This window comes from Gymnoscopelus braueri (assembly GCF_963280865.1).
Source record: "Gymnoscopelus braueri genome assembly, contig: SCAFFOLD_42, whole genome shotgun sequence".
Lineage (NCBI taxonomy): Eukaryota > Metazoa > Chordata > Actinopteri > Myctophiformes > Myctophidae > Gymnoscopelus > Gymnoscopelus braueri.
Genome location: NW_027660610.1, coordinates 158,786 through 172,777, shown reverse-complemented (window position 1 = coordinate 172,777; position 13,992 = coordinate 158,786). Strand labels below are relative to the sequence as shown.

The 13,992-nt window shown below is 41.8% G+C and overlaps 1 protein-coding gene across 1 annotated transcript in view; it reads right to left on the bottom strand.

The window, feature by feature from the left end:
• LOC308081375 (NLR family CARD domain-containing protein 3-like) overlaps positions 1 to 13,992 on the bottom strand; it is a 189,015-nt gene that overhangs the window by 17,205 nt on the left and 157,818 nt on the right. Inside the window, exons 6-11 of the mRNA XM_080457751.1 lie at positions 13,644 to 13,689; positions 13,148 to 13,390; positions 7,929 to 9,714; positions 7,655 to 7,828; positions 679 to 831; positions 479 to 525 (exon numbers count right to left, since the gene is read on the bottom strand). Coding sequence (XP_080313877.1) covers positions 479 to 525; positions 679 to 831; positions 7,655 to 7,828; positions 7,929 to 9,714; positions 13,148 to 13,390; positions 13,644 to 13,689 — 2,449 coding nt within the window. The remainder of the gene's footprint in view (positions 1 to 478; positions 526 to 678; positions 832 to 7,654; positions 7,829 to 7,928; positions 9,715 to 13,147; positions 13,391 to 13,643; positions 13,690 to 13,992) is intronic.

Below are 13,992 nucleotides of genomic sequence, written 5' to 3'. Positions count from 1 at the left end.
TCTATGGATTTGATCACCTTGTGTTGTCCTTGCTTACTGTACATCGCTCTGGATTGAGAGCATCTGCTAAATGCCTAATTGTAAATTGTACTTAGGCTTTCTTAAATGTTTATAATAGGCCTCTGTCTGATTATAATTGAGCGTTTTGTTATCTATGTATTAATATTGTTATGTTTGTGTGTTTTGGGGACTACGGATGGAAATGAGGTTTCAGCAAATCTTCGGATCACGATATCTTGGGTTCTGTGGGGTTTTGTTTTATTACGTTTTTTACGTCGTGGCAGTGTTGGTAATCGGGAAAAATGTATGTGTTTTACATCAGTGGCAGTGAATGAGTTAATCTTGTGTACGCAATACATGAAGCATGTTTTAGCGTTCATTAATGAGCATTCTCCAGACCAAAGAAACAAATAAAGTAAAGTAGATATCTGGATATGTGCTGCTTTGATTTCATGAATGAAACGGAATACACACTTACACTTCATCAGACCTGGTTTCAGCCAGGACTCTCCACAATGGTCCACACTGGGGTTGGAGGAGAGACAAAGCCAGCAGTGAATATTATATTTGATAATAAAAACATTGATTGATAATGATTTCACAGCATTAAACAATACTATACAGCATCACAGTATGATTCCCTCTAAACCTACTAGAACACACTGGTTCTCTCCATACCTGAGAGTCTGCAATGGTAGATCAGACAGATTCCTTATCCCGATGTCTCCTGGATGATTGTACGTCAAATCCAACACTTTCAGATGAGAGTTGGACCTCAGAGCAGAGACCAGATAAGAACAGCCTTTCTTTGAGATCATGCAGCCTGACAACCTATACACACGCGAGCGCACGCACAAACACGCATACACAGGCGCACACACACACACACACACACACACACACACACACACACACACACACACACACACACACACACACACACACACACAGTTATATGACATTCACGCCACTACATTTTGAGGAACGAACCCAGAGAACCAAACATAAAAATACATCATGAATTAACCACTTCCATATTGGTGAAAATAACAGATATACAAGCTCAACACATCACAATGTGAAGATCAGCTATTATCAGTATTTTTGAGGCGCAAACAAATCACTCAGCTCTATATTTGGGCACAAAAGGGGTTATGCCCATATATGGGCATATACTGAGGACAAGGGGATCTCCATATATGGGAATCCTAGAATTGGGAATCCACTTGAATCCTAGAATTCCTTTTCTGAGGGGAACATTAGCCAAAAATAGCCGATCTACAAGCTCACAACGTGAGCTTGTAGATCGGCTATTTTTGGCAAGGAGGTTTGGTGTAGAGGGAAAAATCTCTCGATTCAATTCGATCAAGTACAAGTTTTCTAAGTATTGATGGTTTAAGTGTTTAACTGTATGGAAATACACATTGACATGAATCCAACACTGATGTATAGTGCTGTCAAACATGAAGCTATCTATGACATCTATGAAAAAGTTTAATCTGCAACACAATCCTATAATACATTGGAAAGATGAAAAGCCATCATTTCCCCGTGTCATTGTTTCGCACTAAACACAACAACTACATAAGTATGTCACTAACAACACAAGCCACAACGCGCGCAATTAATTTACGGGTGCAGTAGGCTACTTTTCATGGCGCACCACACATTTGCCTTCTCGGAGCATAATTCATTGCGGCCAGCACAAACTCACAACATTACGGTCGACCATGTTGTTCCCTAACGTCACCGCCGACCACCGCCGAGCGACACCGAAACACCGCGAGCCGGACAACATTTCGGGTACACCATTTTGTTCCCTTTAGCGTGAGCACGGAGAATCAACGTTGCCAGGTTGCGCGCAAGAAAATAAGCAATCCACTCTGTGAATTTTCCTCCATTTGCCTCCATTCCTCCTCGCTCAAAGTCACTTACAAGTCGCTTACAATTAATGGACATGGCAACATTGTCCACTCTCTCTCTCAATACAAACTCATGCTCACTCGACCATGCTCCCTCCACACAGAGAGAGAGAGAGAGAGAGAGAGAGACAGAGAGACCGCTGTTGCAATGTACTGAACGTGTACATTATACTAATGCAGAGGTCTTCAACAGGGGGTCCGCGACCCCTAGGGGATCCGCGGAGGTACTGCAGGGGGTACGCGAAATTGTTTGATTAAAAAAAAAAAAGTTAAAACACTTTGTTATTTTTTTTTCAAAAATGTCAAATGTCTTTAAACATAACATGACATATTTGAATAGCTTAGTATTGAATGCACAATAACATGGTATGTTTATACATATTTTGTAGAGAAAGAAAAGGTCTTTTGCACACCTACTGGGACAACCTGTGGGTAGGAGCAGGCTCCAGGCAACCATTTGTTCATGTTTATACATATAAAACACAATTGTATACATAAATATATGATATATGTGGTGGCCTCCCCCCTACCCTACGAGGTAGGGGGTAGGTAGGGGGTCCCTGCTCCATCACCCCATCAGTTTGGGGGTCCCTGGTCTGAAAAGGTCGAAGACCCCTGTACTAATGTATAATAGGGCTAAAATATCTACTTTGTAGATTTTGATTATTATTTCAACACATATACATTATTAACCACTTCAGCCTATATACTTTTCAGCCATTTGAAAATAGCATATCTACAAGCCCACAATGCGTCGCGCCCGTAGGGCGCCCGGACCTCTAGTTTTATACAATATGTAGTGGGGGTCCCTGCTTCATCTCTCTCCCCACGTTTGATATTCAGGACAGTTCTTAAAGTTTTCTGTTGATCTGGGAAGCTGCTAGCTTTGCTTATATTCTCATTTATTTATGTAATATTTGACAGAGCATGATAGGAGACTCATCAATTAATTATTGTCCACAAGGCATTTGTAAGGACCCCAAATGTACTCGTTTGATAGTCATTAGAGTTTTTAACATGTTTTGATGATCTGATAAGCTTATTATGTCTAGACCTGTTTACTGGAATTTATTGGAGTCTGCACATTTCATATTCTTAAATAGTCTGTGTTCTTAAAGATGTATAAATGTGAAATTATATAGATCTATATATCTACAAGCTCGTAGGTGCTTGTAGATGTAGGTCATTTTTTAAGAAAACTAATATAAATATAATCTAATGATAAGTGACATATTGTGAGCTTGTAGATCTGCCATTTTTGAATTTTAATAATAGTGGTCTAATGCATATCAAACTGGGGGTCCTTGAAATTAAAAGGTTTGAGAACCACTGTGATAGGGGATACTGTGTGTTCATATTTGAGACAGTTATTTATGCAAATATACCAAAACATTCACTTTATATATTTTTTTAAATAGCCAATCTACAAGGTTGTAGATATAGCTGATGTATAGGGTTTATAGTGGCTTGCTGATTTTTATGCTATATTAACAGATTTTTCTGGAGACCCCCTGGAACCCCCTTAAGGATCCCTGGGGGTCCCCTGACCCCAATCTGAGAATCACTGTGCTATTTTCTACTGTGATTACAGGTCAATCATATCAGTAAACACTGAAGGACAGCTGTGTTGGTTGTCTCCGCCAGGCCGAAAGGCATGGCCGAGACTGAGTTTTGGACCCTGTCCGTCTGTTCGTGTGAACAGCTAATGAACAGCTAATCTCCGGCACCGTTGCCTTGATCACAGCAAAACTGTGCACACACACTCCCTGGATGCTAGAGCAGAACCTCTGCCCCAATTTTCCCCATGGTTTTGTTATAGCGCCACCAAGAGGCAGAATTTTGTAAAACACATTTTGACATTACTCCTACAGATTTTGTCCAAACATCACGCAAATCGGTGCACAGTATCTCTATAGTCATTAAATGAAATGGGTCTTTCAGATTTTTCATATTCCATCTTGATTGGCTAAGATTGGCTTCCAAAGTTTGCAGCACAGGCCAAGGAAGAAATGCCACTTGAAAATGTTCAAATCACCCTCATGGTGGCGCTATAACAGGCCAATTTGTGTTTTTACACCGGCTATTCAGCCCTTTAATATTTTCTGTATTCACATGCAAGTAAGACATGATGGTGTCACAAAGCAAACAACTGGTAGTTAGTACTTCTAGCATCTGCTGGATCCAGGTTGCAACTCCCTGCAGTGCTGTATACCCTGCTGAGAGTTTCACCTTTGTCTTGATGTATGTTTACATGAAATGTTATCACTCAATTCATTGTCACGCTGTCGAATTAACAAATTAACAATTTTACTGATACTGTGTATTGGCTGTGATCAGCTCACCTGAAACCCACTTATTATGTTTTCTTGTAAACACACGTTTACACCTGTAGGCTACACAACTTCACTGGAGATACTGGTGGTTCCATTTAGCCTTTTTGTTGTATTATAACTAGACATCTAATAGCCTGGCCCGCACATCGGAGACAGAAACAGTAGAGCGTGTAGACGTTCATTGCAACACTGGTGCCTGTTTCTCGCACATGATTTGGCAACACCAGAGCCCATGATGGTCCGCTTGTTTTTCATTGATGTGGCAACACCCGGAGGCAAAAACAAAACCGAAACTTGACTTGTGCTAAAGGGTTTCCCCTTCCGGTGTGGTCACTACTGTGGCAAAATATATGATATGTTGTTGTTGTGTTGATACTGAAACAATGAAATGGCTTCAGGGGGGCGGCTTCAGCGGGGGACAGGAAGTGCTGACTTTTCCCAATTGTAATATAGGATATCTGAATGCACTCTTCATTATAATACATCAAGCGGATAGCTCCGTGATTACACCTTTAGCACTGCAACCACACTGTGATACATTGTGCACTGAATGGAGGGTTTACCCCTCCTCCTGCTCAGAGGTGTCAGACTGGACGGAAAATAGTTAAAGTATACATGATTAGAATATGCTTAAACATTAGACAATTAAGGTCTAAAATTAAGTCTGATAATGATGTACCGTGCATGGTCCCATCATGTATACTTTACATTAACATTTAACATAACACTTAACATTTTGAATTTAACATTTTGGACAAAATAGCCAATTTTACATCAAGGTGCCCAGATGTCCCTAGTGCCCACCTATCCTGTATCCATCCAATGTAGTTATGGTTTAGTCACAAGCTTTTGTTGGTTCAATATTTATAAAACCCACAGACACACTCTAAAAGCTCATACCGCTTCGCATCCCAACGCTTTGTGAGCTTGTGGATCGGCTATTTTTGCTACTTTAGTGTGACACTGTGGTATGAAGTAGGACATTAATATATGGAAAAAGGAATTCCCATCAGGGTCACCACAGCACATCATCTGGTTCTATTCTGTATACATACAGCTAGACCCAAGAAGATTATTAGAATAATAATGTAAATAGTAAATAATAATGTACCATGCCTCACATCCTTACATGTAATTATCAGTTCATAATTACATTGCCTTTTTAAAACATATTAAGTTATAACTGATATAACAGCTCCTCCCTCCCCCAACATGGAAAGCCTCCAGGCGGGGAGGATGGAGAATTGAGTTTAATACCCCTTTATTACTGCAGTGTGGTGCCTAGTTCTTCAGGTCTTTAGATGTCATTTACAATGAAATAATGTTCTAGGAGTTTAACTGACTCTGGATCTAAACACTGCCTAACATGGAACTGGAGACAGGAAATCTAGCAGCAGTAGTTAAGAGAAACAACACTAACCAAACTAATACAAAAAGTAGTTCAAATGCAATGGCCTGGTGTTGTGGCGCGTTGTGAGCGCCTATTTTAATATTTTTAGTGTAGGCCTACAGCGAAAACAGGAGTGGGCCTAGTATAGTCCTGGGGACTACAGTGAACAAAATATATATGGTTTTAGTGGGTAACCACTTCAACCCTATATACTTAGGTCATTTCCTTTTTCCATCTACACCAAACAAGTGATCTGAAAGCTCACAACCCGTCACACTGCGACGCATTAAGGATAAGGATAATTCCTTTTAACAGGACGTTCATGAAAGTCCTTGCCGGCTTGTTTCCAATGAGGGCCTGTGAGCAATTAGGGGTTAAGAGTGTTGCTCAGGGACAAATTTCATTTCATCGACACATACGCTGGCGTGGCCTGGAATCGTACCTGGGGCAACCAGGGCCTCTGGCTCCCTAGGCGGGCTTACTAACCACTCAGCTATGGCCGCCCCATAATTATGAACATTATGAACTTACAGTATAGATCTGCTATTCTGCTGAATGTTTGCCTAGGTCACATGGGGTCATTGGGGGAGACACCAAGCTAGATGACTCATCTAATACCCAAGACCAATCAGCAGTGGTCAGGGAGGGGCTACATGGGGGAAATGGTAATTGGCATCACAACAAAACTTCAGCCTAGACTTTCCACCAATAGCGTCCAGGAGGGATTACCCTCCCATACGCCCCATCCCCGCGAGCCGGGTGGGGAGGGTGATATTGGTCATTGAACGTCCTCCTACGGGCTGGGGCGGCACCTGTCAGTGGGGAGTGTTGGGCGGAAGGAGTAGGACGAAGGCCCTTATGTCCTCCTGGTGGGGGCTCCTCACAGGCAGGTGAGTCAGTAGGATACAACATCAGTGACAACACAGAAATATGTGTGGGGAGGAATTAATTAGTTTGAAACTATTCACCAACGGCAAATGACATAACTTGACTTATACCAGTAAGATTCACAATTTAATTCTCATGAAGCATTTGCTGTAATGTAACGTTGTCATCACATCGTAGTCTTGGTTCTAAAGCTTGATGCATTTATCTCTATCTATCTATTTGTCTATCTACAGTATCTATCTATCTATCTATCTATCTATCTAGACTGACAGACTGACGGCAATGTTTTTAGAGGACTGAAATTATAGTAGGAAAATAAAACAGTGCTCACATGAATATATGTTGACTGATTAATTATTATAGTTTCTATATGTTCAATTCTGATTAGTTAAGTGTTATAACTACAAGCCAAGATCACTTTAAGATATTGACTGATTTTGGTGACATTATTAAAAAGAATATACTTTTATGTCCCATATAACACAAACTCACCCCACCATTCGGGGGGGGGGGGGGGGGGGGGGCGAGACATAAAAGGTGTTATTCTCTAGTTTAACACATGTACAGTCATTGACGTAGATCTAACCTATGGATGATCCCTTGACTGCAAGAGAACGAATGGACGGATGTGACGTCATCTAAAAAAGATGTGTTATATGTTATGAGATCTACAAAACACATATAGCTCGGATTTCTTTTTTTGGTGAAAACAATCCATATTCAACTGCCGATAACAACAGAATAGACGGTCAAAATGAACATTATGTTTTTGTTCCGGTGGATAGACGAGACCCTTCCCAGAGAGCCTTTGTTTACATCCGTGTGCACATCGTGGCTCTCTGTGGATCAAGTCAAAATAAGGTAAAAAACGCTGGCAGTTTTGGATGAATTAATTAATGAATACCGTGCAGTGATTGTGTTAATTCATGTTCTAATGTTTTGATAACCTGAAAAGACCTCTAAAGTTTAATAAAAGATTTAAGGGATTTGTATTTCCTCTGATATTTGCATTCCACAGTATGTCTCCTCCTAATAAAATATGAATACATTAATCAGGTAAACTCCATGTGTATTTAAGCCATGGTATAAATGTTCTGTTTAAAAGGTTCAGAAATACTGACCTGAGCGTCTTCAGTTTACAGTGTGGACTCCCCAGTCCAATAGAGAGCTTCTCTACTCCGGAATCCAGCAGGTCATTATTGCTTAGATCCAGTTCTGTCACATTAGACGAGCTGGAGATGAGAACTGATGATAACTGCTCACAACATCTCTCTGTGAGGTTACAGCCGCTCAGCCTGAAGAAACAATCGTGATTATAATAAACGTTTGTATTTCCTTGACTATAAAATAAGATGACATAATATATAACATGTATCCAGTTATCAGTTCACCTACAGAGCTCTGTTTGAGGCTTTGACCACTGGCAGCAGCCTCAGGAGAGCCTCCTCTGAAGCAGAGTATGTCTTCAGGTCAAACACTTCCAGCTCCTTTCCTGATGACAGCAAAATGAAGACCAGAGCTGACCACTGAGCAGGAGAGAGTCGGTCTGTGGAGAGACTTCCTGAGTTCAGGTACTGTTGGATCTCCTCAACTAAAGAATGATCATTCAGCTCATTCAGACAGTGGAACAGGTTGATGATTCTCTCTTGAGATGGATTCTCCCGGATCTTCTTCTTGATGTACTCAATTGTCTTCTGATTGGTCTGCGACATGTTTCGTGTCTTCAAACTAGGAAGCAGTCTGTCTAACAGCGTCTGGTTGGTCTCCAGTGAGAGGCCCAGCAGAAAACGGAGGAACAAGTCCATGTGTCCATTTGGACTCTGTAAGGCGTTGTTTACGGCACTCTGGTAGAAGCGAGTTTCCTTCTTTGTAAAGAGCTTAGACCACCGAAAGGAATGTGGCAGTAGGTTGACACCAGTGTTGATGAATGAGTGAAATACATAAAGAGCAGCCAGAAACTCCTGAACACTCAGATGGACAAAGCAGAACACCTTGTCCGTGTGCAACCCATGCTCCTCTTTAAAGAACTGTGTGAACACTCCTGAGTACACTGCTGCATCTTCAATATCAATGCCACACTCTGTCAGGTCTTTTTCATAGAAGATAAGGTTGCCTTTCTCCAGTTGATCAAAGGCCAGTTTTCCCAAAGACAGAATGGCCTGACCTGGATTCAAGTCAGAATGTGCCTGAGCTTTGTTATGGTACTTAGCCGTCTTATGTTTGGAATGAACCAGTATGAAGTGGATGAACATCGCAGCCAGGGTCTTTGGAAGTGCTACATTCTCATGTTCTGTCAACATGTTCTCCAAAACTGCAGCAATGATCCAACAGAAGACTGGGATGTGACACATGATGTGGAGGCTTCGTGATGTCTGGATGTGTGAGATGATTGTTGTGGCCTGCTTCTTGTCATCACGGAATCTGTTGATGAAGAACTCCTCCTTCTGGGGGTCAGTGAATCCTCTCACCTCTGTCACCCTGTCAACATGTTTAGAGGGGATCTGATTGGCTGCTGCAGGTCGTGTGGTTATCCAGATGCGAGCAAAAGGAAGCAGCTTGCCCGTGATGAGGTTTGTGACCAGCAGAGGCACCGTGGTTGGCGTTGTGACAGTTATGATCTCACTGTTGTCAAAGTCTAGAGGAGGCCTACACTCATCTAATCCATCAAAGATGAACACAGTATTGGGATTATTGAAGTTGCAGATTGGTACGCCCTCGGTTTCAACAAAACACCCATGAATAAATTGCTCCAAGCTGTACTCCTTCTTCATAGAATTTAGCTCACGGAACGTGAATGGAAACATGAAGTGAGTACTCTGGTTGGCTCTGCCTTCTGCCCAGTCCAAAGAACACTTCTGAACGAGGACTGATTTCCCAATGCCAGCCACTCCCTTTGTCATCACTGTTCTGATTGGTTCATTTTCTGGAGGTAAAGCTTTAAAGATGTCTTCATATTTGATTGACGTTTCTTGTGTGGCTGATTTCCTGGACACTGCTTCAATCTGTCTGACCTCATGTTCAATATTGCCCTGTCCACTCCCTCCCGTTGTGATGTAGATCTCTGTGAAGATCTCTTTCAGAGGTGTTGAGCTTCCTTCTTCCTCGTTTAGTTTCCACCCGAAGAAACGCTGAGACTTTGTCTTCAGATTCATCTTGAGTTGTTGTTGAGGAGGAAGAGTTTCTAAATGGCCAAAGAACAGAGGACATATGTAATGTTATGGTAAAGTCCTTACATAAGAGGTCTTGGTATTTCTTAATTTAAAAGGGGACCATGTGTCTGCTACTGTAGCTGCTGAACTTTGGAACAGGTTTCCATTTGATTAATAATGACCATATTAGTTGGCGAAAGGGCCTACTCTTTGTGGAGTTTGCATGTTCTCCCCGTGTCTCCTAGGGTAGTTAATACCCTCACAAAAACATGTAGTAATCCTCGCTATACTGCCTCCCCCATGACAGCTGGGGCGCCTGATGGAGGGGAAAGGAACTGGTTGGAATAACGTGTTCCTTCCACGCGCTACGTCCAACCAGGGAAACTCCCCCCTGTCAGGTGACAAGAAGGTCAGTTGGCTCTCATGCCTGAAGGAAGCATGAGCTCGGCCCTGGCCTCCCTACTGTGGGGGACTGGTGTAGTGCTGGTGTAGGGCTGGTGTAGCGCCCAGGATCACTTAGGAAATTTGCACCGGGTGAAAATTTAAAAAAATAATAATAATAATAATGACCATATTAAAACTAATGTCACTGTCCAGGGCTGTCCAGGGCTGTGCAATATGTATTGTATTATTACTTTTAAGTAATACTATCCAAATTAAACAAAGTAAAATGGTATGAATTATGGAATAACATGTCTGTCTAATACTGACTGTTGACTAAAGTTAGCGGTCTAAACACCAGCATGTTTTATTGTTATGACCATGAGCCATATCTTTTCTGTTGGTTTTCTTCTTTTGGTGACATCATTGCAGGACATGGTCAAGGCCAACGTTGCCAGGGTATTTAACAAGGTCCCTAATCAAGCGCAGGTGTTGCTGTCTTGCTGAGTGGGAGAGGCAAATAGCTGTTTGACTGTGTTTCGTGAGGGCTGGTTGTCTGTATCCCGTGCGTTTGACTGTTTATCTTGCATCATGTTTGTGACAAATGCACATTATTTATTATTTTTATCTTCTTGATCTATGGATGTTATTATATCTGATTGATATGTGACATCTGATTTACTTATGCATGTTATTGTATCTGATTGATATGTAACATGTTGGAAACTATGAGATATATGGACATTTCCTATTCACGTGAGGGGTAATGGGTCTGGGTGCTGTGGGTAATTGGAACATTGGTGCCACCCGACTTTACAAGTAGGGGGTGTGGCACGGGGGGGAGGGAAGAACAAACCAGCCTGTTTACCAGTGTGTTTAGACACTAACACGTGAACTGTTGTTATTGTTTGAAGCGTCTGTCTGCGGTGACGTTCACCGTTACGTCCGAGTAGGTTTTGTTGGTCATGTTTGAATGAGATTGTGATCTGAGGGGTTCCGAAGGACATTGGGAATTGTTTGGGTGGGGAGGGGATAAGTGAAATTATTGTGGATTGACGATTTGTTTGTTTATTTCTTAGGGAAAGAGACAGGGACAGTAGTTAAAACCAAGAGGTGTATTATTATTTACCATTTCGCTTTGTCAATTGTTATTTTTGTGGCTTTATTTTATAAAGTATTTAAGTTAAAAACCTGCCGATCCCTTTGTTCTTCCTTTAGTTAATAGTTTTCCTTTCAAAGTAAAGGCCGATTGTTACATGTTTGTATGCTGAAGTGACAGACAACTACAGAGAATAAATCATTTTGTTGTTATGTTATGTTTTTGGACATCAGTCTAAACAGTCATTGAACACAGGTCTAAACTTAATTCCCAGCCATCGCCAACCACGTAGTGCTAAAGTATAGGACTTAGTCACTACAACTTGTATCTTTTGTTATTTTGTAGTGACAGGGTTTAGAATCAGAATTAGCTATACTAGTCCATACCCGGTCGACCTATCCGTGGGGGGATATGCGCACATGATCTGGCAACCCGGGAGGCAGTTCGTCCCATAGCTGGGCAGCCCCGTATATAAGGATAATTCCTTTAACAGGTCCGTTCATGAAAGTCCTTACGGTCTTGTTTCCAATGAGGGCCTGTGAGCAATTAGGGGTTAAGAGTCTTGCTCAGGGACAAATTTCATTTCATCAACACATTTGCTGGCCTGGCCTGGAATCGTACCTGGGGCAACCAAGGCCTCTGGCTCCCTAGGCGGGCTCACTAACCACTCAGCTATGGCCGCCCCTGACATTGTTTTACACAAAAACGCTAATAAACAGTTGAGATTTGGTGATATCGAAAAACGGGCTTCGCAGTTCCGTGGGCATGGTAATGGTCAATGGCTGTGTGCAAATTCAGATCAAGTGTTCCAGCCAATTTAGGCCTCACCACTACAGAGGTTTGTCAAATTATAGGAGGACTAGTCCATACCCGTGGGGGGATATGCACACATGATCTGGCAAACCGGGAGGCAGTTCGTCCCATAGCTCACGGGGCCATCCCACAGCTGGGCAACCGTAACCATGGCGACATTCTTTTACACAAAAACGCTAATAAACAGCTGAGATTTGGTGAAATCGAAAAACGGGCTTCGCTGTTCCGTGCACATGGTAATGGTCAATGGCTGTGTGCAAATTCAGATCAACTGCTCCAGCCACTGAGGAGAACCGGGCAGAACCAATTTTGCCACTACACCACTACACCACTAAACCACTACAGAGCTTGTAGAATTATAGTAGGATTGCCTCATCACAGGTTTGCAGGCGTAAAACAATGGGTGAAATTCGTTTTTGTTTACTGCTGTGATCCTTTTATTTTGTAGTGATATCGTAGTGTGTCTTCTGTTCCTCTGTTGCCTCTACCTGTCTTGTCTCACCTGTCTGTTTGAAAATGTTCACCTGTGTCTTGATTAGACCCAGCCAATCATGTGTTAACACATTTAGTGCGAGAGGTTTTTTAAAACAGGGTACATCTAATGCCAGCGCTCTTACCGTTTACGCTGAGCAGTTTAGAGCTGTAGACGGCTCCACGAGGACCCGGATGTAAACAAAGGGTGCGTGCGTGATGGTCAAGGGTCCCGTCTAAGTACTGGAACAATAACATTTCTAACGCGATCCGCCATTGCAGAGTGATCGCCCGTCGAAAATGTCTCGTTTTCACCACAGTAAAAGATGGAGCTTTTTCTCAAGATCCTATAATGGGAGTGGACGGGAGGTATGTTTTTTGGACAGGATTCACATCCGTCCATTTTACAGGGTCAATGGATCATTCCAAAGTTGCGTTAGGACTCACACCAGCTTGTTTAACGGTCTTGGCGTACGTGCCTGGGTGACAAACCTGCTGCTGACAGCACACCTTGTCACACCACATCTAGATGAAATGCATCCATGGTTTGCAGAAACATGCCATGGCAACATTTTTGATTGGGCTGTGACATACATTCACTCTATGGCACTGCTGCTATACATTATATTAGGGTTGTTGTGCGTGCCGGCCATTTTTCTTTTAAAATAAAGAGATACCTATTTAATACAATCTGGTCTTACCAACGCTCTTCAACAGGTCGGGTTGGTGTTGTTTGAGGGCATCATAAAATGCTGCTCTGATGACTGTTGCACCTGGATCTATCACCGTTGTATACAGCATCCTCATTTGGTCGATAGGCGTCTTCTCAGCTTGAATACTTTGATACTTCTCACGATGGATCATGGTTCCTAGACTGTCTACTATAGCCATGACTGTGGAGGCATCTTGAATCAACTTTGCCCTTTTCTGCATCACAAAATGTGCTGCTTGCAAAGAGGAAAAAAGAGAGTGGTTGAGATAAATATGTCACAGAAAATAATGTCATCATTATATGAATGATAAATAAAGCTCTCATCTGTACATCCCCACATAAATAGTAATGTAACGACTGGTACATTTATAGTTTTACAATATGATATTGAGGATGTACACCTAGGCAAACAAAATGTAGCACCAGCTAACAACTTACTTATTACCTTAAGCATTGAATTGTAACAAGAACAGAAAAACACTCACCTTTTTCTGCATCACTTTTTTCTGAAGTGGAGCCATCATCAGCATCCTGTTGTACCAATTCATGTTATTTTAATCATATAATGACTGAGTGAGTGCTATTAGACAACATAATGTATTGTATTGATGAATTGAATACACAGGACCCAATGGAAACGAGCCATAGTGCTTTCTAGGGTTAAATCCTTTTAGCATTCCTTTGTATAGAACTGTACTTTCTGTGCTTTTTTTGTAAACTGAAACTGTTAATAAAGTATTCAATCAATCAATCAATCAATATGATATTGGCTACAGTAGTGCTTTTCAACCAGAAACCCACCACCTTTTATGTCCACTGTTAGATGTACTGTAG